General features: G+C 37.7%; 1 protein-coding gene across 2 annotated transcripts in view; it reads left to right on the top strand.

Moving 5' to 3' along the window:
- The first annotated feature begins 1001 nt into the window (after positions 1 to 1001).
- VWA8 (von Willebrand factor A domain containing 8) overlaps positions 1002 to 26462 on the top strand; it is a 360366-nt gene continuing 334905 nt past the window's right edge. For both annotated transcript variants that reach the window (XM_059902829.1, XM_059902830.1), the window contains exons 1-2: positions 1002 to 1256; positions 18520 to 18597. In XM_059902829.1, the coding sequence (XP_059758812.1) occupies positions 1094 to 1256; positions 18520 to 18597 (241 nt within the window). In that variant the 5' untranslated portion in view covers positions 1002 to 1093. The remainder of the gene's footprint in view (positions 1257 to 18519; positions 18598 to 26462) is intronic.

Consider the following 26462-nt stretch of genomic DNA (forward strand, 5'->3'; position numbering starts at 1 on the left):
TCACTGTCTCCGCAACTAGGTTAGAAGCCCGTTTCAGCCTGAACACATTAAGTCCAATCCTCAGCAAGATGCACAAAGCCTTACCCAGCTCAGCTTCTTTCTTTTAAAGTCTCCCATCTTCTTCTCAGCACCCATCACAGGGTCATCCACATGTTAGGCACTCAAGGTAGATTTAAATATAGTAACAGCTCTAGAATTAGCAAGGCCTTTAGCTGAAAGTGAAGCCTTCTGCATTCTTTTTGTTTGATGGTTGTTTTGTATAACTTGCTTGAAACATTTTTCCTTGGTCAATGTACTCCTAATATTTTGGAGACGCTGTATAATTGTATTAGGCTTAGTTTGCTTTGTGGTAGGACCACTTCCCCTTTTGGCATGGATAACAGGGAGGCAGCCTTAGCCAGGGTCCTACTTTTTTCTCTTACTAAAGACATAAATTATATAACTCTTGCACTGCAGAACGACTGAAAAAGTGTTTGATTTGGGTCCTTTCTGACATTTTGGCAACTTCTATGTATCACTCCCCTTTAGAATTTATTAAGGTGTGGTAGTACAACATGTAGAAAAAATAAAAGGGTAAGGCTTTCAGGTACTGATTGGAAACACAGGTATGGGTACAAGGAATCCAGATAGGTGAAAGTTCCCACAATCTTCAGAAAACGTACTCAATTTCTGAAAAGGCTTTGAAGCAGTGTACAGGGAAAGCGCAATATATTAAGACAGGGCCATTAACCAAGAGAGTCAAATGCTTCTTAAACCCTTAAGCATTTCCTCAACTCCCGAGCACAGGGGAACGACTAGAGGCCTGCCTGGGGAATCCACGGGGACCATCGCAGGTGAGGGCGAGGAGGGCGAGGCGCGCTCCGGAGCCACAGGCTTGCAGATGCTCCGCCCGGCGGCGGGAGCCGATTCCCTTCGCCCCGCTGGGCCAGGGCGGCCCGAGACGGCTGAGCCGGCCGCGCCGGGGGAAGGAGTTTCCGGCGGACTCGGCGCGGTGCCGCTTCCTGTCCCCCTCGTCGCACCGCCTCACGCCGCTCGTCCGGGACGCGGCTCGCACCGGATCCCCCTCCCTGTGCCCGGCGACGCCCCCGGCCCCATGCAGTCCCGGCTCCTGCTCCTCGGGGCCCCGGGCGGCCGCGGAGGCCCGGCTGCGCGGCGCGTGCGGCTGCTCCTGCGGCAGGTGGTGCGGCGCCAGCCGGGCGGCGACGCGCGGACCTCGGAGGTCAAACTGCTGCACGCCGGGGCGGGGGCCGACACAGGTAACCCCGGGACGCCTCGCCTCCGCGTGGGGCCCCTGCGCACCTCCGCCCCCCCCCACTCCCTGCTGCTTCAACTGGGGAGGAGCGCTGCGCCGGGAGCCAGGAGATCGAGGTTCTAGTCTCCACCTCGCCGCTAACTGCTGTGTAACGCGGGGCCAGGCGCTTGCACTCTCTGAGCCTCATTATGTAACCCGTGGGAATTGGACTTAGGTTTCTGATGACCTGGAATAGTGCTTTCTCCTTACCGCACTGCTTCTTTCACCCCCCGCCCCCCCCCACCCACCCCGGGATTCTGACATAGATTACAGCACACGCAGAGCTTAATGCAGCAGCCCTCAGAGGGTGTTGAAAGCTGGACTTGACCTTGCTCTCTGAGTCTCAAGGGCCTGGAAGTCAGTCTGTGCCATGTTCCAGACAGGGTTAGTGGCGGCTTAGAAGTGTACGTTCTCGCCAAAGAACCCCTCGTTAGGTTTTAAATGTATCCACGAGCCTTTCCAAGTTTTACTTGGAGATTTCATTTCTCACAGATTCACAATTTCTTAGAACTGAAAACCACAATTTAATTTAGTTAAAACCCCTGACTCTATAATTGAGGTAATTGAGACCCAGAAAGGAAAAGTGACTTCCAGAAGATCACACAGCTAACCCTAGGCTGTGAAAGCGCAGAGTCCTAACCACTGGACCACCAGGGAATTCCCAGCTCTGATTTCTAAGCGCAGTATTTCTTGGCTCTATCTGAGATGGTTTTAGGGATCTGTGTGTTTGTGTGTGTGTGTGCGTGTGTGGGTGTGTGTGAGCGCGCTGGAGTTAGAGCATCTGTGCTGGTTAAGGGAAGGGATGATGTATGTTGTCGCTCCACGTGAATGGCTAAGTGATTCTAGGTAAGATTTTGTCAGTGTCATTGCTTAGAATAACGGAGGTATTCACCTGAAACTGCTAGTTTCATGGTTCTTCTTGCGCCCCCCATCCCAATAATTTTCCTTGTCAGAAGTGAGAGGGTTTAAGTCCCATCCATTTCATCATTCATTCATTAAACAAAAAAATTTTTTTCTTTTTCCTGTATAGGGTTGTGATTTGAGATTTTGCGTCTTTATCAATTATTATGCTTCTAGGGTGTTTGTTTGTTCATTTGTTTTTTAGTCTTTGAGTTGTTTATTTGTTAGTTTCTCCTTTGTCCTAGAAGGCAGAGGTCAATGGTAGAAGTGTAGCATAATCTATAACTCGTGCTTTGGAGTGAACAGTCTGAGTTGGAGCCCATCTCTGCACCGTCTAGGTATGGGGATTTGAGGGTAGGTTACTTAATTTTGTGTCCCAGTTTCCTTAACTGTAAAATGAGGATAAGGAAAGTATATTTGCTAGGGTTATTGTAAGGATTTAGTTTATACAATCCCTGGCACATATTAATGTTCAATAAAAATTAGCTTCTTTATTATTCTTAGTGTATGTTATTTTCAGCTATGTGAGATTTATTGTTTCCTTGGCTTTAGAAGAAATGGAAACCAGTTCCTTTTAGGTTTGAACTGTGAGAACTGTCTAGGTAGGCTGATGGAACAGGGTTAATTCATGGGAACTTTAAAAAGAAAAATGTTCTTTATACATGAATAATACATATTGATTATAAAAACATTAGACACGGCCTCAAAATTTGTGGTATGTCCAGCAAATCAAAGTACAGGCTTTGCTTCAAATATGAGAGTCATGTACACATTACAAACAACATATTAATTTCTTAGACTCAGTCACTTAGCATGACACCACATGGAGTAAATTATGTTAACCCTACTTGCCTTGCCACTGCAAAGATTCTCAATGTTGAAGGTATGAGGGCTGTGGATAAATGTACCTGAAAACTCACCAGAGATCTGGACTCAAGTAAGAACAGCTGTGAGCCAGGTAAACAGGAGGCAAGTTCTGGGCTTCCCTGGGACATAACATTGGCCATCAGGGTTGAAGTGTCCCATTTTGAACCGGATGTCACACACAGACAAATGTAAACCACAAATAGCATTATGCTGTAATGAATTACAGTTTAGATTGGAAAGATGCTTTCAGCTGCACTCAGACATGTGACTAGTAATTCACCTCTCTGCAAGTAATTGACCTTGCTTCCTAGTAGTTTGGAAAAAGAACAACACGGATAAAAATTATATACTGTTCTTATCTCTCCTGGGCTGTATGTATGTCTTATTTATCTTTATATTCCTTTTTGTGCATGTCAACTCTTTGTACCTAAGAAGTATTCAGTGGCTTATTATCTTCCAGTTCATGCAGAGAGGGAGCAGGAGAGGCTGGAATTGCCTTGTTGGCTTTCAAGACAGGAACTTTATAAAGCCTGAGAAGCAGAGGGAAGAGAGGGTCATTTTGTTTAAAAAAAAAAAAAAAAAATCCCCAAACCCACTGCTTTTTATCTTTTGCTATTAGGTAGTCTAAACATCCGTAATTTGTAAATTCTTTATATCTCTTTACACTTCAATTGGTTGTATTGTCTCTTGGTTTTAGGAACAAAGCGGTTAACAAGGAGGTTAGCTACTGCAAAGAGTTGGGTTTTTTTTTGTTTTTTGTTTTTTGGACGGCTGCGCGGCTTGTGGGATCTTAGTTCCCCGACCAGGGATTGAACCCAGGCCCTCAGCAGTGAGAGTGCAGAGTCCTAACCACTGGACCGCCAGGGAATTGCCTGCAAAGAGTTTTCATAACGATTATTGTAGTGTTTTCACAGAAGGAGCCAAACTAGTTCAGTAGGATTCTGATATCAGACAGGCTCAGATATACTATAGATTAAGATCAAATGATAAATCTGGAAACATAACTCTATAAATCCACTGTGACACATTGAGTGCCATCCTTTTACACCGTTATTATTAAAGGGGTTCACTATTTTATCTTTCTGACTTTTGTGTATAAGTTTGTTTATAGAAATATTTTAAAATATTGATACTTTTTGTACAAGAAATCTATGTTCATTGTAGTGAAAAATACAGACAAATCCCCTAAAATATAATCTTTCCATGCAAATTCATGATTGTCATTTTTTTGTGTGTGTTACTACTATCAGTTTTTGTAAAATATATATATAATATGCATTTATAGAAATACATATTTCTTTTTAAAAAATGGAATCATGTATGTTTTACAGTTTATTCTCACTTAGCCATTATTGTTAACGTACTAACATAGTGATAAATATTGCTATGTATGGTCATTTTAAATAGGCATTAAGTTCATACATTTATCCATATAATTTATTTTACCAGTTTCCCATGCTTAGACATTCAGGTTGTCTATTTTTAAATATATAAACAGTGCAATAAACATCCATCCATATGTATTTTTGTAACTTTAAGATTATATCCTTGGGTTATAATAGAACTAATGACTTTGGGGAAGGGAAGTATAGAACTCCTGCTTCAATTCAGAAATATGGTGTAAAGGGAAAAACTGTACTGTGTGTGTGCAGGTCTTAGCTCTGTATTTACTAGGTATTGAACTTTGGGGAAATTATTAACTGCTTTGAACCTGCAGCAGGCTATTTTGACCCTGAGGACATTGTGACTTTTGTGTATTAAAGAATTTAGCAGTAAAATCCCAGAACAGTTGGAACCTAATAAATTGCTGGACAAACAATTTATTGGGAACATGCAGACTAGCCTGGAAATTGCTGATATATTTGGTTTTCTCTTGGGTCTAAGTTTTGTATTAAAAAAAAACAATGGTGACACTTACGGGTTCTTAACCAGGGGTAATTCCCGTTCCCCAGGGGACATTTGGCAGTGTCTGAAGGCATTTTTTGGTTGTCCTAACCAGGAGGAAGGGGGTGCTACTGGTATCTAGTGGGTGGAGGCCCGTGAATCTGCTAAACATTCTACAATGCACAGGACAGCCCCTAACAATAAAGAATCATTTGGCCCAAAATGTCAGTCGTGCTGGCTGTTGAGAAACCCTGAACTAAACCAACTTCTTTGGTTGGTTTAGTTCAAAGCTACAAGTCATTGAATTGTGAGTCCATTTCAGAGTCGAATGTCCTAAGGTGTGTATATTCATTAACTTAATGTGTAGTTTACAGTTCAGAAGGCATTAAGCATTAAGCATCTCCCATTTTAGGAGAAGGGCTACCACAGATGTGCCTGAAATACGTAACTAAGAAAAGCATTTTTGAGATTGGTAAAGATTTTGACAATAGAACAGCTTTGAAATATCTGAGGAAAATACCCATATTTCTCCTGGGTTAGCCAAGAACTAAATACAAATTATTAATCATATAAAAAATTTAAAGTCTTATTAGAAACTATCAATACAAAATAAAACTCTGACAAAGCTATATACTAAAAAATTTGTTATTGATTAAACATTGAAGAAAGAGCAAAATCTTTTTGGTATTCAGTCCACGCTGATGGCCACAAAGGAAAACAGAGTTGCAGAAGATATAATTGGTGAAATTCTATATGGACAAAAAAAGTGATTGATAAATCCTCACTCTAAAATAATTCTTTAAATAAAAGAAAAATAAAAATGTGTTCTATAAAAATTGATCAAGGAGTTCTTTTGGCTTAATTTTGCTCGAAAGCTAACTTACTTGATGAAAATTTGTGAACGCTAGTATTATTCTCATTAAAATGTTTGTTTTCAGAATATCCTCAGGGTCAAAATGTTGTATATTCCTCTCTGAGTATGTATCTTCTTTGTAAAATAGGGATAGCTACACTTGCTTTGCCTGCCTTTACCTTACAAAAATTGTTGTGTTAGTCAGCAGTCATTAGGTTTTTTTTTTTAATTTTAATTTTTATTTATTTATTTATTTATGGCTGTGTTGGGTCTTCGTTTCTGTGCGAGGGCTTTCTCTAGTTGCGGCAAGTGGGGGCCACTCTTCATCGCGGTGCGCGGGCCTCTCACTATCGCGGCCTCTCTTGTTGCGGAGCACAGGCTCCAGACGCGCAGGCTCAGTAGTTGTGGCTCACGGGCCCAGTTGCTCCGCGGCATGTGGGATCTTCCCAGACCAGGGCTCGAACCCGTGTCCCCTGCATTGGCAGGCAGATTCTCAACCACTGCGCCACCAGGGAAGCCCAGCTACCGTCTCTTTTTGAAAATAGATAAAAAGCTCATCTTTAACTGTCAGAAAATGTATGTTATTTCTTTATTTCCTTGATTTGTATTGCAATTACACTTACTCCTCATAATTTTATCTTAATATATTCTTATTCTTGAAAGTTTTATCTTTATCATATTTTTCTGCAATGAAAAATGTCTAAATGTTAAAATGTTTCTATCATTGTAATTATTAGAGCACAATTGTTCAAAAGAACATCAATATGTTTCAAATTTTTTTAAAAACTAAAATTTTGTGGAAACATACCTATTAATAACATGAGTAGCACTTTTTCCCAGTTGACTATAAATTACTGTAATTGATATTCCCTAATTTTATTGCTGGAATATAAAGAATTTTGATATAGCAATATCACTCAATTTTTTGCAGACTTTCTAAGTAAAAAATATGTTGATTTATTATCAAAATGACATTTTTAATGATCTATAAACTGGCAACTTGATTATAGCCTTTTCATTTTGTTCATGGCAAAGAATTGGAAACCACTTGACTTGCAAGTAAGGTCACTGACCCAGCCAATAGAATCATTCCACCTCAATATCTGGGAAGTTCACTAAAAAACCTTCACCAAAATTTATCAAATGGCTATGGTTATTTTCTCACATAGAGGCTGCTTTTTTATTCTAATGTACTCAGAAAGAGTTGTTAAAATAAAACTTTCATTCAACATACCTTTGCCACCACAATATTTTTTGGAGAGAACGCTTTTACTTTATCACGTTTAAATACTTTCTGTCAAATTCTTAGTTTTCATAATTAACAGAGGTAGTCTGTACTGTCAATCCAATCAGCCAAATTAGACTTTCTGGCAGAAAAAGTATTTTTCCCTTTCAATTCAAATGAATGTGTTAATGTATATTTTAAGGAATGTTATAAAAACCACTGAAAAATAAATTATGGGACACATTTTGAAGGCTAGATTACTAAAGGCAGTAAAGCCAACAATAAAGGAATCTCGTGGTTACATATTTAAGTTATTTATTTCATAATATATGATAATATAGTTTTGCTCTTTCATGTAAAGTAATATAGTTAAAATAATTTATTTATGTAAAGAGGACTGTGGCAGAAGTCATGATATTATTTTATTAAATGTGTAATGAACTTTGTTTATGGGGCTTAGAGAACAGTTAAATAGAAATCATGTATAACAATCAGTAATAAATTCATCCATTTCTTTAGACCTCATGATCAATCTTTGCCATTGTATTTAGTGGAACAGAACACTATTTGGTTCAGAAGCTAGTATATAACCTTTTCATTATAAGAGTTAGAAAATAGCATTTTATAAGATGAGGAATGACTATATCGGAATGAATATTTCATGATGATGTTTGTTTGAGAATAACTTTTTATCTACCTTTTTGAAAGATATACATCTGATCTGAAACATTTAAAAGTTTCCCCTGTGGTTTTTATCCAGTGTATTGTGAAAAATTTGGTAGTGCTGAAACCTATTTCAGTTACATTAAAATGAATCAGCATTAATAATGTATACTACTTCAGATGTTCAGAGGTGCCTTTTTTTTTTTCTGTGAATAGCATGTTCTCAAGATAAGAATTGAGAAAAGCTGAACAAATAGCTTACCTTTAAGGTTGTGAAAAGCCAGTTGTTTTTGTTTTTGTTTTTTGTTTTTTTTTAATCAGTCATCAATTTTATACACGTCAGTGTATACATGTCAATCCCAATCGCCCAATTCAGCACACCACCATGCCCACCCCACCGCGGTTTTCCCCCCTTGGTGTCCATACGTTTGTTCTTTACATCTGTGTCTCAACTTCTGCCTTGCAAACCAGTTCATCTGTACCATTTTTCTAGGTTCCACATACATGCGTTAATATACGATATTTGTTTTTCTCTTTCTGACTTACTTCACTCTGTATGACAGTCTCTACATCCATCCACGTCTCAACAAATGACTCAATTTTGTTCCTTTTTATGGCTGAGTAATATTCCATTGTATATATGTGCCACATCTTCTTTATCCATTCGTCTGTTGATGGGCATTTAGGTTGCTTCCATGACCTGGCTATTGTAAATAGTGCTGCAATGAACATTGGGGTGCATGTGTCTTTTTGAATTATGGTTTTCTCTGGGTATATGCCCAGTAGTGGGATTGCTGGGTCATATGGTAATTCTATTTTTAGTTTTTTAAGGAACCTCCATATTGTTCTCCATAGTGGCTGTATCAATTTACATTCCCACCCACAGTGCAAGAGGGTTCCCTTTTCTCCACACCCTCTCCAGCATTTGTTGTTTGTAGATTTTCTGATGATGCCCGTTCTAACTGGTGTGAGGTGATACCTCATTGTAGTTTTGATTTGCATTTCTCTAATAATTAGTGATGTTGAGCAGCTTTTCATGTGCTTCTTGGCCATCTGTATGTCTTCTTTGGAGAAATGTCTATTTAGGTCTTCTGCCCATTTTTGGATTGGGTTGTTTGTTTCTTTAATATTGAGCTGAATGAGCTGTTTGTATATTTTGGAGATTAATCCTTTGTCCGTAGATTTGTTTGCAAATATTTTCTCCCATTCTGAGGGTTGTCTTTTCGTCTTGTTTATGGTTTCCTTTGCTGTGCAAAAGCTTTGAAGTTTCATTAGGTCCCATTTGTTTATTTTTGTTTTCATTTCCATGACTCTAGGAGGTGGATCAAAAAAGATCTTGCTGTGATTTATGTCAAAGAGTGTTCTTCCTATGTTTTCCTCTAAGAGTTTTATAGTGTCCAGTCTTACATTTAGGTCTCGAATCCATTTTGAGTTGATTTTTGTGTATGGTGTTAGGGAGTATTCTAATTTCATTCTTTTACATGTAGCTGTCCAGTTTTCCCAGCACCACTTATTGAAGAGACTGTCTTTTCTCCATTGTATATCTTTGCCTCCTTTGTCATAGATTAGTTGACCATAGGTGCATGGGTTTATCTCTGGGCTTTCTATCTTGTTCCATTGATCTATGTTTCTGTTTTTGTGCCAGTACCATATTGTCTTGATTACTGTAGCTTTGTAGTATAGTCTGAAGTCAGGGAGTCTGATTCCTCCAGCTCCGTTTTTTTCCCTCAAGACTGCTTTGGCTATTTGGGGTCTTTTGTGTCTCCATACAAATTTTAAGATGATTTGTTCTAGTTCTGTAAAAAATGCCATTGGTAATTTGATAGAGATTGCATTGAATCTGTAGATTGCTTTGGGTAGTATAGTCATTTTCACAATATTGATTCTTCCAGTCCAAGAACATGGTATATCTCTCCATCTGTTGGTATCATCTTTAATTTCTTTCATCAGTGTCTTATAGTTTTCTGCATACAGGTCTTTTGTCTCCCTAGGAAGGTTTATTCCTAGGTGTTTTATTCTTTTTGTTGCAATGGTAAATGGGAGTGTTTCCTTAATTTCTCTTTCAGATTTTTCATCATTAGTGTATAGGAATGCAAGAGATTTCTGTGCATTAATTTTGTATCCTGCAACGTTACCAAATTCATTGATTAGCTCTAGTAGTTTTCTGGTGGCATTTTTAGGATTCTCTATGTATAGTATCATGTCATCTGCAAACAGTGATAGTTTTACTTCTTTTCCAATTTGTATTCCTTTTATTTCTTTTTCTTCTCTGATTGCTGTGGCTAGGACTTCCAAAACTATGTTGAATAATAGTGGTGAGAGTGGACATCCTTGTCTCATTCCTGATCTTAGAGGAAATGCTTTCAGTTTTTCACCATTGAGAATGATGTTTGCTGTGGGTTTGTCGTATATGGCCTTTATTATGTTGAGGTAGGTTCCCTCTATGCCCACTTTCTAGAGAGTTTTTATCATAAATGGGTGTTGAATTTTGTCAAAAGCTTTTTCTGCCTCTATTGAGACGATCATATGGTTTTTATTCTTCAATTTGTTAATATGGTGTATCACATTGATTGATTTGCGTATATTGAAGAACCCTTTCATCCCTGGGATAAATCCCACTTGATCGTGGTGTATGATCCTTTTAATGCGTTGTTGCATTCTGTTTGCTAGTATTTTGTTGAGGATTTTTGCATCTATATTCATCAGTGATATTGGTCTGTAATTTTCTTTTTTTGTAGTATCTTTGTCTGGTTTTAGTATCAGGGTGATGGTGGCCTCATAGAATGAGTTTGGGAGTGTTCCTTTGTCTGCAATTTTTTGGAAGAGTTTGAGAAGGATGGGTGTTAGCTCTTCTCTAAATGTTTGATAGAATTCACCTGTGAAGCCATCTGGTCCTGGACTTTTGTTTGTTGGAAGATTTTTAATCACAGTTTCAATTTCATTACTTGTGATTGGTCTGTTCATATTTTCTGTTTCTTCCTGATTCAGTCTTGGAAGGTTATACCTTTCTAAGAATTTGTCCATTTCTTCCAGGTTGTCCATTTGATCGTCATAGAGTTGCTTGTAGTAGTCTCTTTGGATGCTTTGTGGTTCTGCGGTGTCTGTTGTAACTTCTCCTTTTTCATTTCTAATTTTATTGATTTGAGTCCTCTCCCTCTTTTTCTTGATGAGTCTGGCTAATGGTTTATCAATTTTGTTTATCTTCTCAAAGAACCAGCTTTTAGTTTTATTGACCTTTGCTATTGTTTTCTTTGTTTCTATTTCATTTATATCCGCTCTGATCTTTATGATTTCTTTCCTTCTGCTAACTTTGGGTTTTGTTTGTTCTTCTTTCTCTAGTTCCTTTATGTGTAAGGTTAGATTGTTTACTTGAGATTTTTCTTGTTTCTTTAGGTAGGCTTGTATAGCTATAAACTTCCCTCTTAGAACTGCTTTTGCTGCATCCCATAGGTTTTGGATTGTCGCGTTTTCATTGTCATTTGTCTCTAGGTATTTTTTGATTTCCTCTTTGATTTCTTCGGTGATCTCTTGGTTATTTAGTAATGTATTGTTTAGCCTCCATGTGTTTGTGGTTTTTACGTTTTTTTCCCTGTAATTCATTTCTAATCTCATAGCGTTGTGGTCAGAAAAGATGCTTGATATGACTTCAATTTTCTTAAATTTACTGAGGCTTGATTTGTGACCCAAGATGTGATCTATCCTGGAGAATGTTCTGTGTGCACTTGAGAAGAAAGTGTAATCTGCTGTTTTTGGATGGAATGTCCTATAAATATCAATTAAATCTCTCTGATCTATTGTGTCATTTAAAGCTTCTGTTTCCTTATTTATTTTCATTTTGGATGATCTGTCCATTGGTGTAAGTGAGGTGTTAAAGTCCCCCACTATTATTGTGTTACTGTCGATTTCCTCTTTTATAGCTGTTAGCAGTTGCCTTATGTATTGAGGTGCTCCTATGTTGGGTGCATATATATTTATAATTGTTATATCTTCTTCTTGGATTGATCCCTTGATCATTATGTAGTGTCCTTCCTTGTCTCTTGTAACATTCTTTATTTTAAAGTCTATTTTATCTGATACGAGTATAGCTACTCCAGCTTTTTTTTGATTTCCATTTGCATGGAATATCTTTTTCCATCCCCTCACTTTCAGTCTGTATGTGTCCCTAGGTCTGAAGTGGGTCTCTTGTAGATAGCATATATATGGTTCTTGTTTTTGTATCCATTCAGCAAGCCTGTGTCTTTTGGTTGGAGCATTTAATCCATTCACGTTTAAGGTAATTATCGATATGTATGTTCCTATGACCATTTTCTTAATTGTTTTGGGTTTGTTTTTGTAGGTCCTTTTCTTCTCTTGTGTTTCCCACTTAGAGAAGTTCCTTTAGCATTTGTTGTAGAGCTGGTTTGGTGGTGCTGAATTCTCTTAGCTTTTGCTTGTCTGTAAAGCTTTTGATTTCTCCATCGAATCTAAATGAGATCCTTGCCGGGTAAAGTAATCTTGGTTGTAGGTTCTTCCTTTTCATCACTTTAAGTATATCATACCACTCCCTTCTGACTTGTAGAGTTTCTGCTGAGAAATCAGCTGTTAACCTTATGGGAGTTCCCTTGTATGTTATTTGTCGTTTTTCCCTTGCTGCTTTCAATAATTTTTCTTTGTCTTTAATTTTTGCCAATTTGATTACTCTGTGTCTCGGCGTGTTTCTCCTTGGGTTTATCCTGTATGGGACTCTCTGTGCTTCCTGGACTTGGGTGGCTATTTCCTTTCCCATGTTAGGGAAGTTTTTGACTACAATCTCTTCAAATATTTTCTCTGGTCCTTTCTCTCTCTCTTCTCCTTCTGGGACCCCTATAATGCGAATGTTGTTGCGTTTAATGTTGTCCCAGAGGTCTCTTAGGCTGTCTTCATTTCTTTTCATTCTTTTTTCTTTAGTCTGTTCTGCAGCAGTGAATTCCACCATTCTGTCCTCCAGGTCACTTATCCGTTCTTCTGCCTCAGTTATTCTGCTATTGATTCCTTCTAGTGTAGTTTTCATTTCAGTTGTTGTATTGTTCATCTCTGTTTGTTTGTTCTTTAATTCTTCTAGGTCTTTGTTAAACATTTCTTGCATCTTCTTGATCTTTGCCTGCATTCTTATTCCGAGGTCCTGGATCACCTTCACTATCATTATTCTGAATTCTTTTTTGGAAGGTTGCCTATCTCCACTTCAATTAGTTGTTTTTCTGGGGTTTTATCTTGTTCCTTCATCTGGTATATAGCCCTTTGCCTTTTCATCTTGTCTATCTTTCTGTGAATGTGTTTTTTTTTCCACAGGCTGCAGGATTATAGTTTTTCTTGCTTCTGCTGTCTTCCCTCTGGTGGTTGAGGCTATCTAAGAGGCTTGATGGGAGGCTCTGGTGGTGGGTAGAGCTGACTGTTGCTGTGGTGGTCAGAGCTCAGTAAAACTGTAATCCACTTGACTGTTGATGGGTGGGGCTGGGTTCCCTCCCTGTTGGTTGTTTTGCCTGAGGCAACCCAACACTGGAGCCTGCCTGGGCTCTTTGGTGGGGCTAATGACAGACTCTGGGAGGGCTGTCGCCAAGGAGCACTCCCCAGAACTCCCTCCGCCAGCATCTTCGTCCCCACGGTAAAACAGAGCCACCCCCGCCTCCACAGGAGACCCTCCAACACTAGCAAGTAGGTCTGGTTCAGTCTCCCCGGGGGTCACTGCTTCTTCCCCTGGGTCCCTATGCGCACACTGTTTTGTGTGCACCCTCCAAGAGTGGAGTCTCTGTTTCCCCCAGTCCTGTCAAAGTCCTGCAATCAATTCCCACTAGGCTTCAAAGCCTGATTCTCTATGAATTCCTCCTCCCGTTGCTGGACCCCCAGGTTGGGAAGCCTGACATGGGGCTCAGAACCTTCACTCCAGTGGGTGGACTTCTGTGGTATAAGTGTTCTACAGTCTGTGAGTCACCCACCCAGCAGTTATGGGATTTGATTTTACTCTGATTGCGCCCCTCCTACCGTCTCATTGTGGCTTCTCCTTTGTCTTTGGATGTGGGGTATCTTTTTTGGTGAGTTCCAGTGTCTTCCTGTCGATGATTGTCCAGCAGCTAGTTGTGATTCTGGTGTTCTCGCAAGAGGGAGTGAGAGCACGTCCTTCTACGCCGCCATCTTGGTTCCTCTCCATCTCACAGCCCGAAAAGCCAGTTTTTGAAGCTTTTTTTACTTTGCTCTCTGAGCTCTCCCATCTTGGATTATTTGACAATACTACTCACACTTCCTCACTCTGCAATATACTGTATCTGACACAGGCTAACACAGGCCAAAATACTCTGGTCAATTCTAAAGCTACTCTTCACTTTTAGTAGAACTATATGAGATGGAAAGAGCATTCCTAGGCAGGTTTATGTTGGTTTGAATACTTTTGAAAACAGGCTTCTCCTCAACCATAATTAAATATGCCCCTTTGTTTGGTCCCCTGGAGCAACGCAGCGTTCACCATAGTAAACTAAGTGAGAGAAGGGCTCCTGAAAAGACCTGTGGGGATGGAGAGCCTGCAGGGCCATTCTCAGTCAGGTTAATGTTAGGGAGAACACATGGAAGTGAAGATCTGAAAACTGATCCCCTTCAGACTGCCATGCTCTGTCCCCTTGGAAAGTCCTTGTGTACCCTAATTTAAAGACTCTTAATGTAAAGGAGCCATAATCAATAGTTGTACAGTGTGAGAAATGCTATTACAGAAGGATGAGCCAGATACTATGCAGAAGGACAGGAATGGAGTGATCAATACTTGAGTGAGGTGGAGATCATGCAAAAGGAAAAGTTAGGGTAGATTCAGTAGGGAGATGAAGATATCTGAGGAGTACTTGTGTGAAGGAAAAGTGTGGGAGATGTGGAAGGGCTTCTAGGTCAAGGGAATAAAGCATCAGTTGCTGAGATAAGAATACAAGAGGTAGAGCTGGTTGGAGATGGTTGGACAACATACACAGAGAATATAGAGTTCCGTGTTTCTCATGTTAAATTTGAGGTGTCTCTGGAATATCAGAGTAAAGTGTCCAACAGGCTACTGAGAGGTATGGAACTCGGGAGAGAGATCTGAGCCAAAGTAGACATATAAGACTTTAATTGTACAGAGATCAAATGTGGGCTATGGGTACGGATTAGATGACTCAGTCAAGTGTAGCATGGTAACAGCAGGTGGCCAAGAACCTAAGCATTTGAGGCAGGAAGGGCAAATGCCTAACCACTATGAATGTCTTTTTCCTCTTTGCCTACAGCAGACGTGGCTAATTGATCACTGCCCTGTTTCTTAATGAGTCCAATTTCCATTGTGATTTCTTCTTTGGGTTTTTTGGAAGCCTGTTTCTTGATTTCCAAATGTTTAGAGATTTGCCACTTATCTTTTTGGTACTAAGTTCTAGTTGAATTCCATTTTGATCAGAAAGCATACTTTGTATGATTTTAGTCCTTCGAAATTTATTAAGACTTGCATTATGGTGCAACCGAAGATCTAGTTTGATGAATGTTTCATGTGCATTTAAAAAGAATATGCATTCTGCCATTGTTGGGTGTAGTGTTCTATAAAGGTCATTTAGGTTAAGTGGTTAATAAGGTTTTTAGATCTTTACTTCTACACTTGGTCTTAGCCAAAAGGCCAAGAACTGGTTGTTTTTATTTCTATATCCTTCTTTTTTTTTTTTTTTTCTACTCTTCCATCACTTACTGAGAGAGATATAGTAAAATATCCAGATATGATTTTGAATTTTTCTCTTCCTCCTTTCAGTTCTGTCAGTTTTTGCTTTATGTTTATTCCCCAGCTCCCTTTTTGCCAGTCACCACCTTAGGCTTGCTGTCTTCCCCCACAAAGGGTCACAGCTCCTTTCAGAAGTTATTCTAAATACACTCACTCTCTCTCCTTGCTCTCTCCTGGCCCCTTCAGGCCCAGTGGTGGCAATGGCTTTCTGTTATTGCTAGTCCCAGGGTACTGCACCATCCTTGTTGGTTTTCCCAAACTTTACCCATACCTTCATAAATGGTTCCTTTATTATTCTCTCCTCAGTTATTCATTTTGAATGGACTATCAGTTTCTTGCTGGGCCCCTGATTGATAATGGATATATTTAGGAAAAGCATTTCAGTCAATAGGAAAATCCAGTGCAAAAAGAAAAAGCCTGAAATGAATATATGTCTGACATGCTCAAGGAGTAGCAAAGAGACCCACGTGGCTGGAGTAGAATAAGTGAGGAGGACACTAGTAGGAGATGAGCTCAGGAGGAAAATGGGGTGCCAGATCAGAAATAGCCTTTTAGGCCATTGCAAAGATGGGGGTTGAGCAGAGGAGTGGCATTACTTGGTTCCTATTTTCTTATGATCACTGTGGCTGCTCTGTTGAGAATTAACTGTAGGGTGCAAGGGTTGAGACAGGAGATCTGTAAGGGGGTGAGAGGTAATGCTGTTTAAATGAGAAAATGAACTTAAGTAGTAAACCCCTACCTGGCTTGGGTCAGCATTGTGGTGGTAGAGGATGTAGAGAGAAGTGGGCAATACTACATATATATGTAGTGCAGAGTCACTACAGTTTTCTGATGGGTTGTGGGAAAGAAAAGTTAAGAATGGCTGCAAGATTTCTGGTCTGAGAAGCTGGAAGGATTAAGTTGCCATGAGTAGAATTGGGGAATACTGTGGATGGAACACACACAGATCAGAAGTTCAGTTTTGAATATGTCAACTTGAAGCTGACTGTTAGGCACCTCAGAGTCTGTTGGTATCCATGCTTCGAGTTCTGTGGTCTGGATTAGAGATATAAATTTGGGAGCAAGCAACATATTAGTTGCACTTAAAGGCATAAGACTAGATGAGCTCATCAAGGAGAGGTTATAGATAGAAAAGAAAAGAGGCTAGAACCGGCCCTCCGCACCCAGTGATCAGAAGTTGAGGAGAGGAAGAAAAGGCAAAGAAGACTTGAGTCATGATGAGGTAGGAGGAAAAGAGAGGAGGTGAGAGGGCAAGGAGAAGAGGGTAAGGAGAGAGAGAGAGAGAGAGAGAGAGAGTGGTGCAATCCCTGTGGAGTGAGTCGTGATTGGACGCAGGGCTCTGACTCCACTCCAGAAATCACAGTGGTCAGCTCTTCCTGCTACCTGTACCCTGGCAGCCAAGCTGTGGCTAATGACATAGGCTTGGCCAGTTCAATGTTCCTGCCCATGACTTTGAGTCATGAGGGGGTTGTGCAAAGGCTGCAGGAACAGTTTATTTATGGCAGTGTCCTTTTTATTAGAAGATATATCTGAAGACTTTAAGGATGAAGAATCATGACTTTTGCATCTTAAGGTAGTGTGTTTCCAACTTTCCTACAGGTTTGAGAAATATCAAAATAAAATGAGAGAAAAAGTTGCCCTCTGACTGTGTTGTCCCACAGTATGGATCTAATGGTGTCTGGGGTGGTATCTCAGTGAGTTTATCCTGGGGTGTGACTTTGACTGTGCTTCCTGTTGCCTTCCCTAACATATTGTGGACTAGTTTCTGAGCCTAGGTCTCTTCATGATGGGTTCATGTTTCCTGTGAGGTATTTCATAGAACCGCTGTAACAAAAACCCCAATGTCCTCATACTAACCCAGTTTGAGATGGAGTTTCTGTTACAGTAGTTCTGTGAAATAGCTCACAGGAACCATGGGTTACTTAGAGTCAAGATTAAATGAAATAACATAAATAAATATGTCTATAATAGTATTTGCCAAATAGCTGATACTCAGTATTAGCTGATGTCTAGACTAATTCAGAGGAAAATTCCTTTGATTTACACTCTAAATGTATGTGCATTCTGTATTAGAAAGTATACCTGTGTTTTACACAATGTTTCTACTTATCTCTTAATTTACCACATACCTGTAATATATTTCTTCATCTATAAAAACTTTTTTTTCCATAGATTTACAAATTTCCTCATTTATAAAGTCTCTGTCTCACATATTTGGGGAATGTGTAAAGGACTTAGAAGATAGTAATCATTCAACAAGTGTTGGCTGTTGTTAGTACCATGATTTAAGGCCTTATTCTCCAGGATACCTCACTAGCTCAAAACTGGCAGTGTTGAAAGATGTGTTTTACACAGCTACTTTTTCTAAGTGTTTTTGAGCCCTTTCCAAGTGAAGTTCCAGTTGCAGATGGGATCAATATGTCTATTTTGCTGTTGGAGAGAGCAAAGCAGAGATTGTTTGGTTCACTCCTGCACTTTAGAAGATCAACCAGAAATTAATGTTACTTTAATAAATTAGAACCATGTAGAAGTGACTGAGAGCTTTTGCTCTGTTTTGCTTGTTTCACGTAGGAATTCTTGGCATATATGCCACTGGGGCTTTGCTCTTTTCATGTACCTAGAAATGTTGAATTTGGGAGTTATGTTGCTAGAGAGCTTGAAGTTGTATGTAGTAAAAATAAGAACCTATAAAGATGTAAAAAGGTTGCAAATACATGTTAAAGATACCACCTTATGGGTGCTTTGGATGATCTTAAACAAAAATGCATCCTTCTGTATTGTTGACTTTATTAGTATTGCTATTAATGAGAAAATAAAGCTGGTTAATATATTTTATAGTATTTCACCGTTTTGCTAAAATAGCATTTAAAAAGTGAATTTCACCAACACTTCACTTCTTCCTTATATATATAACTTATACTATGGATACTAGTTGTACAGCGTAGTGCCTGACATAGACAGGTGTTTCTACGGATGCCCAACACAGACAGATCTGTGGTACACACATCCCTCTCTGTAGGTCAGGACAATCATTGTTGCAAAAGCCATAGTGTGTTGTTTTCTTACTTGTCTCTTGTAACGGTTGTGTTTCTGTATTCTCTTTTTAGGCGATACAGTTAATATTGGAGATGTATCCTACAAGTTGAAAACGCCTAAGAGCCCAGAACTTGTGCCACAGAACTACTGTAAGAAACAATCATTTATTTTATGAATTTATCACTTTGTATCACTTCATCCATGAATATTTCAGTAAAATATTTATTTTTCCACATATTGCTGTTTCTGTTTCAACTGAAATAAAATTTATACTTAATAAAATGCACAGATCTTAAGTAGTCATTTTGATTAGTTTTGACAATTTTATAAATGTGTATAACCACCAAGATTGCTTTCATCACCTCTGAATGTTCTCTTGTGCCCCCTCCCTGCTCTCCTGCTCTCCTGCTCTGGAAGCCACTGTTCTATTTTCTACCATGGTAGATTAGTTTTGCCAATCTAATTCGTTCTTCAGCTTTCTATAAATAGAATCATATAGTATAGTTTTTTTTGTGTGTGTGTTTTTGGTTTCTTTCCACCAAGAATAATTTTGAGGTTCATCCATATTCCTGTACCGATCAGCTTGCTTTTAATTGCTGAGTAATATTCCATTGTATAAATATACCATAATTTATTTGTTCTTTTGTTGATGGACAGTTGGATGGTTTCCATTTTTGGACTTTTATGAAAAAGGTACTGTGAACATTCCTATACAAGTCTTGTAGTCATAAGTTTTCACTTATCTTAAATAAATAACTAGGAGTTGATGTGTCATAGGGTGGATGCCTGTTTAACTTTACTAAACACTGCCAAAAAGTTCTCCAAAGTAGTTGTACTGTTTTACCCTTTGACCAACAGCAGTGTTCCACATCCTTGCCAACCTTGCCATCCTTTTAGATTTTACTCATTCTACAAAGTGTGAAATGGTAACTCATCATGGTTTTTGTTTTATAACAGCTGTATTGAAATACAATTCATATACCATAAAATTCACCTTTTTAAAGTGTACAACTCAGTGGTTTTTAGCATATTCACAGAGTTGTGCAACCATGCCACTATCTAACTTTAGAACATTTTTCATCAAGTCAAAAAGAAACCTCACACTCATTAATAGTCACTCCCTGTTTCGTCCTCCTCCTCTTCCCCCTGCTGCCCCTCTAGCCTTTGGCAATCATTAATATACTTGCTGTTTCTTTGGATTTGCCTATTCTTAACATTTCATATAAATGGGATCATATAATACATGGCCTTTGTGTTTGGCTTATTTCACTTATAATGTTTTCAAGGTTCATTCATATTGTAGCATGTATCAGTGCTTCATTCCTTTTTACAGCTAAATAGTGTTCAGTTGTATGGATATACCACTTTTTGTTTATTCATTCATCAGTTTTGGGATATTATGAATAATACTGCTATAAATATTCATATACAAGTTTTTATACAGATGTATGTTTTCAGTTTTCTTGGATATGTGTCTAGGAGTAGAATTGCTAGGTTATATGGTAACTCTGTTTAACATTTCCAGGAATTATCAAACTGTTTTCCAAAGAGGCTGTACCATTTTATATTCCCACCAGCAATGTACGAGGGTTCCAGTTTCTCCATATCTTCAACACTTATTATTGTCTGTCCTTTTTATTGTAGCCATCTTCATGGGTATGAAGTGGTATCTCATTATTTTTTCGATTTGAATTTCTCTAATGACTCACGATCACTTCTTTGCTCAAAATCATGTCAATTCTTTTCTCAAAATTCTTTAAAGCACTCTAACACCTTAGGAACAAAGGTCAATCCTTACCTTTCATGATCTAGTCTCAGCCTCATCTCCTGTCACTGTACTTCCCCTATTCTATGTTCCAGTTATTGGGCACAATATAAAATAATTTTTTGTTCACTCTTCAGATTCTTTCAGTAGACAATGTGCTCCTTGAGGGAGAATATCTCACTTTCATCCAATACAAATTTCCATTGACTCTACCTCCTAAATGGCTCTGCGATCTGTCCTCTCCACTCTGTCCCACTTCTCTTTTACTGTATTTTTTTTGAGGTTTTTTCTGTTGGCTTTTTTTTTTTTTTTTTTTTTTTTTTTAGCCATGCCACATGCATGCAGGATCTTAGTTCCCCGACCAGGAATCAAACCCATGCCCCCTGCAGTGGAAGTGCAGCGTCTTGACCACTGGACCACCAGGGAAGTCCCTTGAGTTATTTTCTTAGTGGTAATCCTAGGGGTTATAATTAACAGTTTAACTTAAAACAAACTTGTTCATATTAATACTAACTTAATTTCAATAGTATATAAAAACTTCGTTCCAGTATAGCTCTGTTCCCTTCTACTTCCTTTGTACTATTATTGTCATACAAATTATAGCTTTATATATTAAAAATCTAGTGACACAATTTTATAATTATCATTTTATGAAATTGTCTTTTAAATCAGATAGAAGAAAAGAGTTACAAACAAAAATATGTTTATATTGCTTTTACATTTACATATATAGTTACCTTTACTGGGATGCTATTGTGTGGATTTGAGTTACTGTCTAGTGTGCTTTTATTTCGGCCTGAAAGAAGGACACTCTTTAGTATTTTTTATAGGGCAGATCTGCTAGAGATGAATTCTCAGTTTTTATTTGTCTGGAAATGTCTTAATTTCACCTTTACTGTTTGAAGAATTCTTGGTTGACAGTGTTTTCTTTTCAGCACTTTGAATATGTCATCTTACTGCCTCTGGCCTCCATAGTTTCTGATGAGAAGTCAGTTATTAATTTTATTAAGGATCCCCTCTATGTGATGAATCACCTTTCTCTCTGCTATCAAGATATTTTCTCTTTGTCTTTGTCTTTTGATAATTTGACTATGATGTGTCTGAATGTGGTCTCTATGAGTTTTCCTACCTGATGTTTGTTGAGCTATATATACTATACTTTCATTTACATCACATACTCTTTGTACTATTGTCAACATATATTTTAATTCCATATATGCTAAAACACTATGATATTTATTGTCATTTTTGCTATAACAGTGATATTTATTGTTGTTATTTTTGCTTTAAACAATAATAAATTTTAAATAAAATAAATATATAGGTGCAAAATGAAGATAGTTTTAGAAGCTTTTAATATTTTTCCATATTTTAATGCTTTATACTGCTTTTTATTCCTTTCTGCAGATTCAGGCATACATCATCTGAAAGCATTTCCCTTTAGCCAGAAGAGTTTCTTTTAGCATTTCTTTTAGTATGTTTGCTAGATATGCATTCTCTCATCTGTTGTCTGTCTTAAATTGTGTTTATTTTGCTTTCATTTTCAAAGCATTTTTTTGTTATTGTTGGATATGGAATGCCAGTTTTTTTTCTTTTAGTACTTTAAAGACATCATTTTATTGTCTTCTGGTTTCTATTGTTTCTAATAAAAAGTCAGCTATAATTTTTGTTTTTTGCCTGTTTGTAACTTGTCTGTTTTCTGTATCTGCATTTAAGATTCTTTTTTTATTTTTTATTTTTCACCAGAAGTTTGGCTTGATGTACTGAGGTACGGTTTACTTTGAATTTATCTTTGTTGGTTTCTCTAAGCTTCTTGAATCTATGGGTTAATAACTGTCATCAGTTTTGGTAACTTCTTGTCCATAACTAAGTTAATTGATTCTCTCTTCTGTTTCGTATGTTCAATGTTAGTCCCATCTGATGATTCATTCATTTCGGTTAATATATTTCATTTCTACCATGTTCATTTGGTTTTCCTTTTTTTTTTTCCAATTTTTTGGCCACGCCGCCCCACATGCAGGATCTTAGTTCCTCCACTGGGGATGGAACCCACGCCCACTGCAGTGAAAGCATACAGTCTTAGCTACTGGACTGCCAGGGAAGTCCCTAGTTTTCCTTTTTATTTTTCATCTCTCGTGCTTGAATACGTGGATGGGAAAGAGTTGGTGGTAGGTGCAGATTTTCTCTGTTGCTGGGACTTCTCATCATGCCAGCCCATGTATGGCCATTATAGGTTTGTTAAAAGTTCAACTTGTTTACCCTGACACATCTATGGCAGATTCTTCCTCCTCTTGCCATTCTACCAGGGATGAAAGTTAGCTGTGTGTCTCTTCTCTCCTTGAAAGGGCTCATTACTTTCTATAATCTAGTTCATTTAGATTTCTTTGTATCCTTAGCTGTATGATGGATTTTAAGAAACTGTGATTTTTGTAGATTAACTGGTTTGTCCTGGTTGTTATGTTGGAAGTGAAATTCTCTTGCAATTCTCGCCATCCTAACTAGAAGTGGGAGTCAGGAATATTTATTTTTGATGTTCATTATTTAATGGTTATGCCTAATTATATTATTTTAATAGACAGGTTTTCTTTTCTAGGGGTGAGACTAATGGCTTAATTCTTTAACAAGTTGTTATACTTGTCTAGAGAAAAATTAACAAAATAGATCTATAACATCTTACATGTCATAGGTACGTGATAATTGAAAAAAAAAAAAAACCCACTCATTTTTCCTGATTTCTGGGTCTTTTCTCATTATGAATGTAGCTAATTTTTTATAATAAACTTCAGATGTGAAGAATAATATCTGCTCTTGATAGACAGTAAGAAAAGTGCTATATAGTTTGAGTTCTGTAGGGAAACAACTACTTGGTGGGGGGAAATTATGTTTAAAATTTTGACTGTACTACTTTCTAGTTGTATGAATTTCTTTCCTTCCTTCCTCCCTCCCTCCCTCCCTTTCTTTCTTTCTTTCTTTCTCCCTCTCTTCCTCCCTCCTTCTCTTCCTTCCTTCCTTCCTCTCTCTCTTCACCCCTTCTTCCCTTCTCTCCTTCCCTCCTTCCTTCCTTCTTTCTTTCTTTTTAGATGTGTCAATTTCCATAGTCATTTAACTGCTCTGAGTCTACTTGACTATATGGGGATGATCATTTCAACCTCACTGATATATTGTAAGGATTAAATCAAATAGCATATGTGAAATATATACGATAGTGCCTGGCACATAGTGCTGAATACATATGAGTTCCTGATACAACCATTTCCCCAGTCTCCTGATTCTTGTTCCTTTTCATTTTCCATTATCCCATGCCTGTGACACTATTGAGTATGGGGATTACTAAAGGCTGCTGTGATTCTGCTTAAGAGATATGCTAAAAACAGTTTCATCTTCATCCAGTCTTATCCCTAAAAAATGAATCTGGAATATATTTCAGCTGGATTTAATTTTGAATTTGCCCTCAGTTAGGTTGTTTGCAGGATCACCAATGTTGGTAGGCTCTTCAAATACACTTCAATTTAAAAAGATCAAACTTAACATATTTACAGTGTGGAAAGAATGTTGGCCTTTTCAGTCGCACCTAGACCTGAAGCATGGTCATTGCCTGATAGCTATCAACAAGGGATAGCACTATCCATCCCTTCTTTTAACAACTAAGATGCCATAGTCTCTTGTCTGGGGTCTGCTGAAGTACTTTGTCATAATCACAGATACTTACGCATTTTGAGGATCTTCTTATTCAGTGAGAGAATTAACAAGACTGTCTGTACTAGCTTCAAGAATTCGAGGGATCCTAGCAATAATATCAATTTTAAAACTTATAAGCATGTGCTTTGAATGAATGTATTCTCATACTTTGCAAATGACTGAGGGACAATACAGTGGCTGGCTCAGACCAAGTCCCAAAGTGTAAAAGGTATCTGTTCCTAAATATAGCAAAACTCCCATAAATTGTCACGAAAACCCCCCAGAAAAACAAAGAAAAGCCCTCAACATTTTCTGGTTTACATACTTTCAATTTTTATCATTGTTTGCATGATTCTCTTATGTAATCAAAAGTTGTCATTTCTTTTGTGTTTCGTTATTAGTAGCTTACCCTTTGAAATATATCAGAAGAGAGTTTATACTGAAATCAGCTGGATGGTTTGTGCCTGCTATCCATTCATCATTGTTCCTACCATATATCAAGAGGATGATAGCATATGTTTTACCCAACAGTAAATTGTTATATTGCCTCTGCTAGTCTTTCTTATGAGCAACTGTGCCATTTGTAAGAAAAAGACTGTTGGGTGTTTTTTAACTTGAAATAGGAAAAGTGGCCAAGCTAATTCAACCAAAATCTCACATATTCACATAAGTATTATGTGGTTGCTATACATTGATTAGACAGATATATTGTATTGCATAATATAACATGTTTTTATGCATCTATTTACTGTATCATGTTCAAATACAGTTCTTTGAACGTTTTCTCCCTCTCTCAGGGACTATTTCCAGAATGGGAAAATTACAGTTCTTTGGCTTCATTCTTGCTATTACATGACTGATTAGAGATTATGGGTTTTGGCCATGAGAGAACTTTGATGGATTTTTTTCTCTCTACGAGTTATTTTTAAAAATATGTTAAAATATTTTGGAAATGGTGTTTTGTTGAAGTTTGATACCCTATTACTTTCCTTCCTGTATTTATGCTTCATTTTAGCTTTTTGCCTTTTGGATATTTAATATTTTGAAATGAAACATAAAATGATAGACTTTTGTTAAGGAAAGGAACTTTAGCAATTATTATCCTCTCTGGAACTCATTTTATAGTCAGGAAAGTAGGATCACAAGAAAGAGGTCAGAAGACTAATTAATTAGTTGCAAAACCCAGATTTCCTGACATCCGTTTGAATTTTCTTTTATAGTCTGCCACAGTGTCTCTGGCGGCTTTCTTTAGAGTAAGTTCTGCGATGTTAGAAAACTCTTTTGGAATTTAAAAGTGTGAAGGATTATTGAAAAATATTGAAATAGTTGAAGCATGGCAGTTTTATTTTATCTCTATCTTAATTAAAGTTACTATTTAGAACATTGAAAAATTCAATGTATTTTGTATTATACAAAATATATACAATATATATATTGTATAATACAATACAATTGTATTGTATTATATATACAATACAATACAATATAATACAATACAATTATTGTATTTTAGTAATGAAGAAATAAAAGTCACAATGTTGAACTATGATCCCTGATATTCATATTTAGCATCTATTTAACGGAATGGTAGAAATCCTGCTAACTGGCAGAAGCTATAGACTGGAGGTATTCTTAAGTGGAAGTCTAAAATTCAACTAAAAACCACACAAAAGCAGTATTATCTCATCAAAGTAAAATTTCTTAATTCACTGACCATTTGATTGAGATAATGAATGCTTATATTTTGTAGTCAGTTGTCAGCTTCTCATTTGAACTGTTTCTGTCTTCACAGCATTGGGCACAACAGGACATCTTTTTAGCTCCAGTATCTAGCCCAGTGCCTGGCATATAATAGACATAAGAGTTGGACTGTTCTTTAGTTTTTTTATTATCTAGGTCTTGTTACCTCCTGCCTTGACCATTATAACTTCCACTTATCATCTGAGTCCCTAGTCTCTTACCTGCAAGTGTTGAAGTGGATAATTGAAGCTTTTTTGCCTTTTTGTATAAAAACCAGATCTCAAGGCTTAGTTGAAATTGGCAGCTGTTGAAAAGGGGTTCCTTCATGTTTTTGTGCTTGAAGTTAAACGATATTGTATCAAAGCTGGTATTTCTTCCAAGGTTTGACTTATGAAGTGGTGCTCCAAGGTAGCAAGTTTTCAAGAGATGACTTTAAACCTGACCTCAGAATTATATTTCTGCTTCCTTACATAATCTTCTTGTTGCAGTCAGTGAACCAATTATATGTGAGGTCATTTAAGGTTTACTGGACACACTGAACTCTTATCTAAGCAATTAGGGCCCATAAAGATTTACTGCAAGAATTACAGCATTGTGCTCTTAAAATGGTGAGTTTGGGCATAATTAACAGGATGAGAGTTTTTTTAGGGGGGAAAGAACCTTTGTCTTTAGTTTGTAAATGATTTTAAGAGGTTTGAGAAATTCATCAATGTTATAAATGACAGAATAGCATGGAAAAGCTATGTCATTTTTGTGTCAGGGTAGATAATGTGGAACAATCACTGCAGCTACTTGTCAGTTTTAATAAATTAGTGACAGAGGTTACACAAA

This window comes from Balaenoptera ricei, chromosome 18, assembly GCF_028023285.1.
Source record: "Balaenoptera ricei isolate mBalRic1 chromosome 18, mBalRic1.hap2, whole genome shotgun sequence".
Lineage (NCBI taxonomy): Eukaryota > Metazoa > Chordata > Mammalia > Artiodactyla > Balaenopteridae > Balaenoptera > Balaenoptera ricei.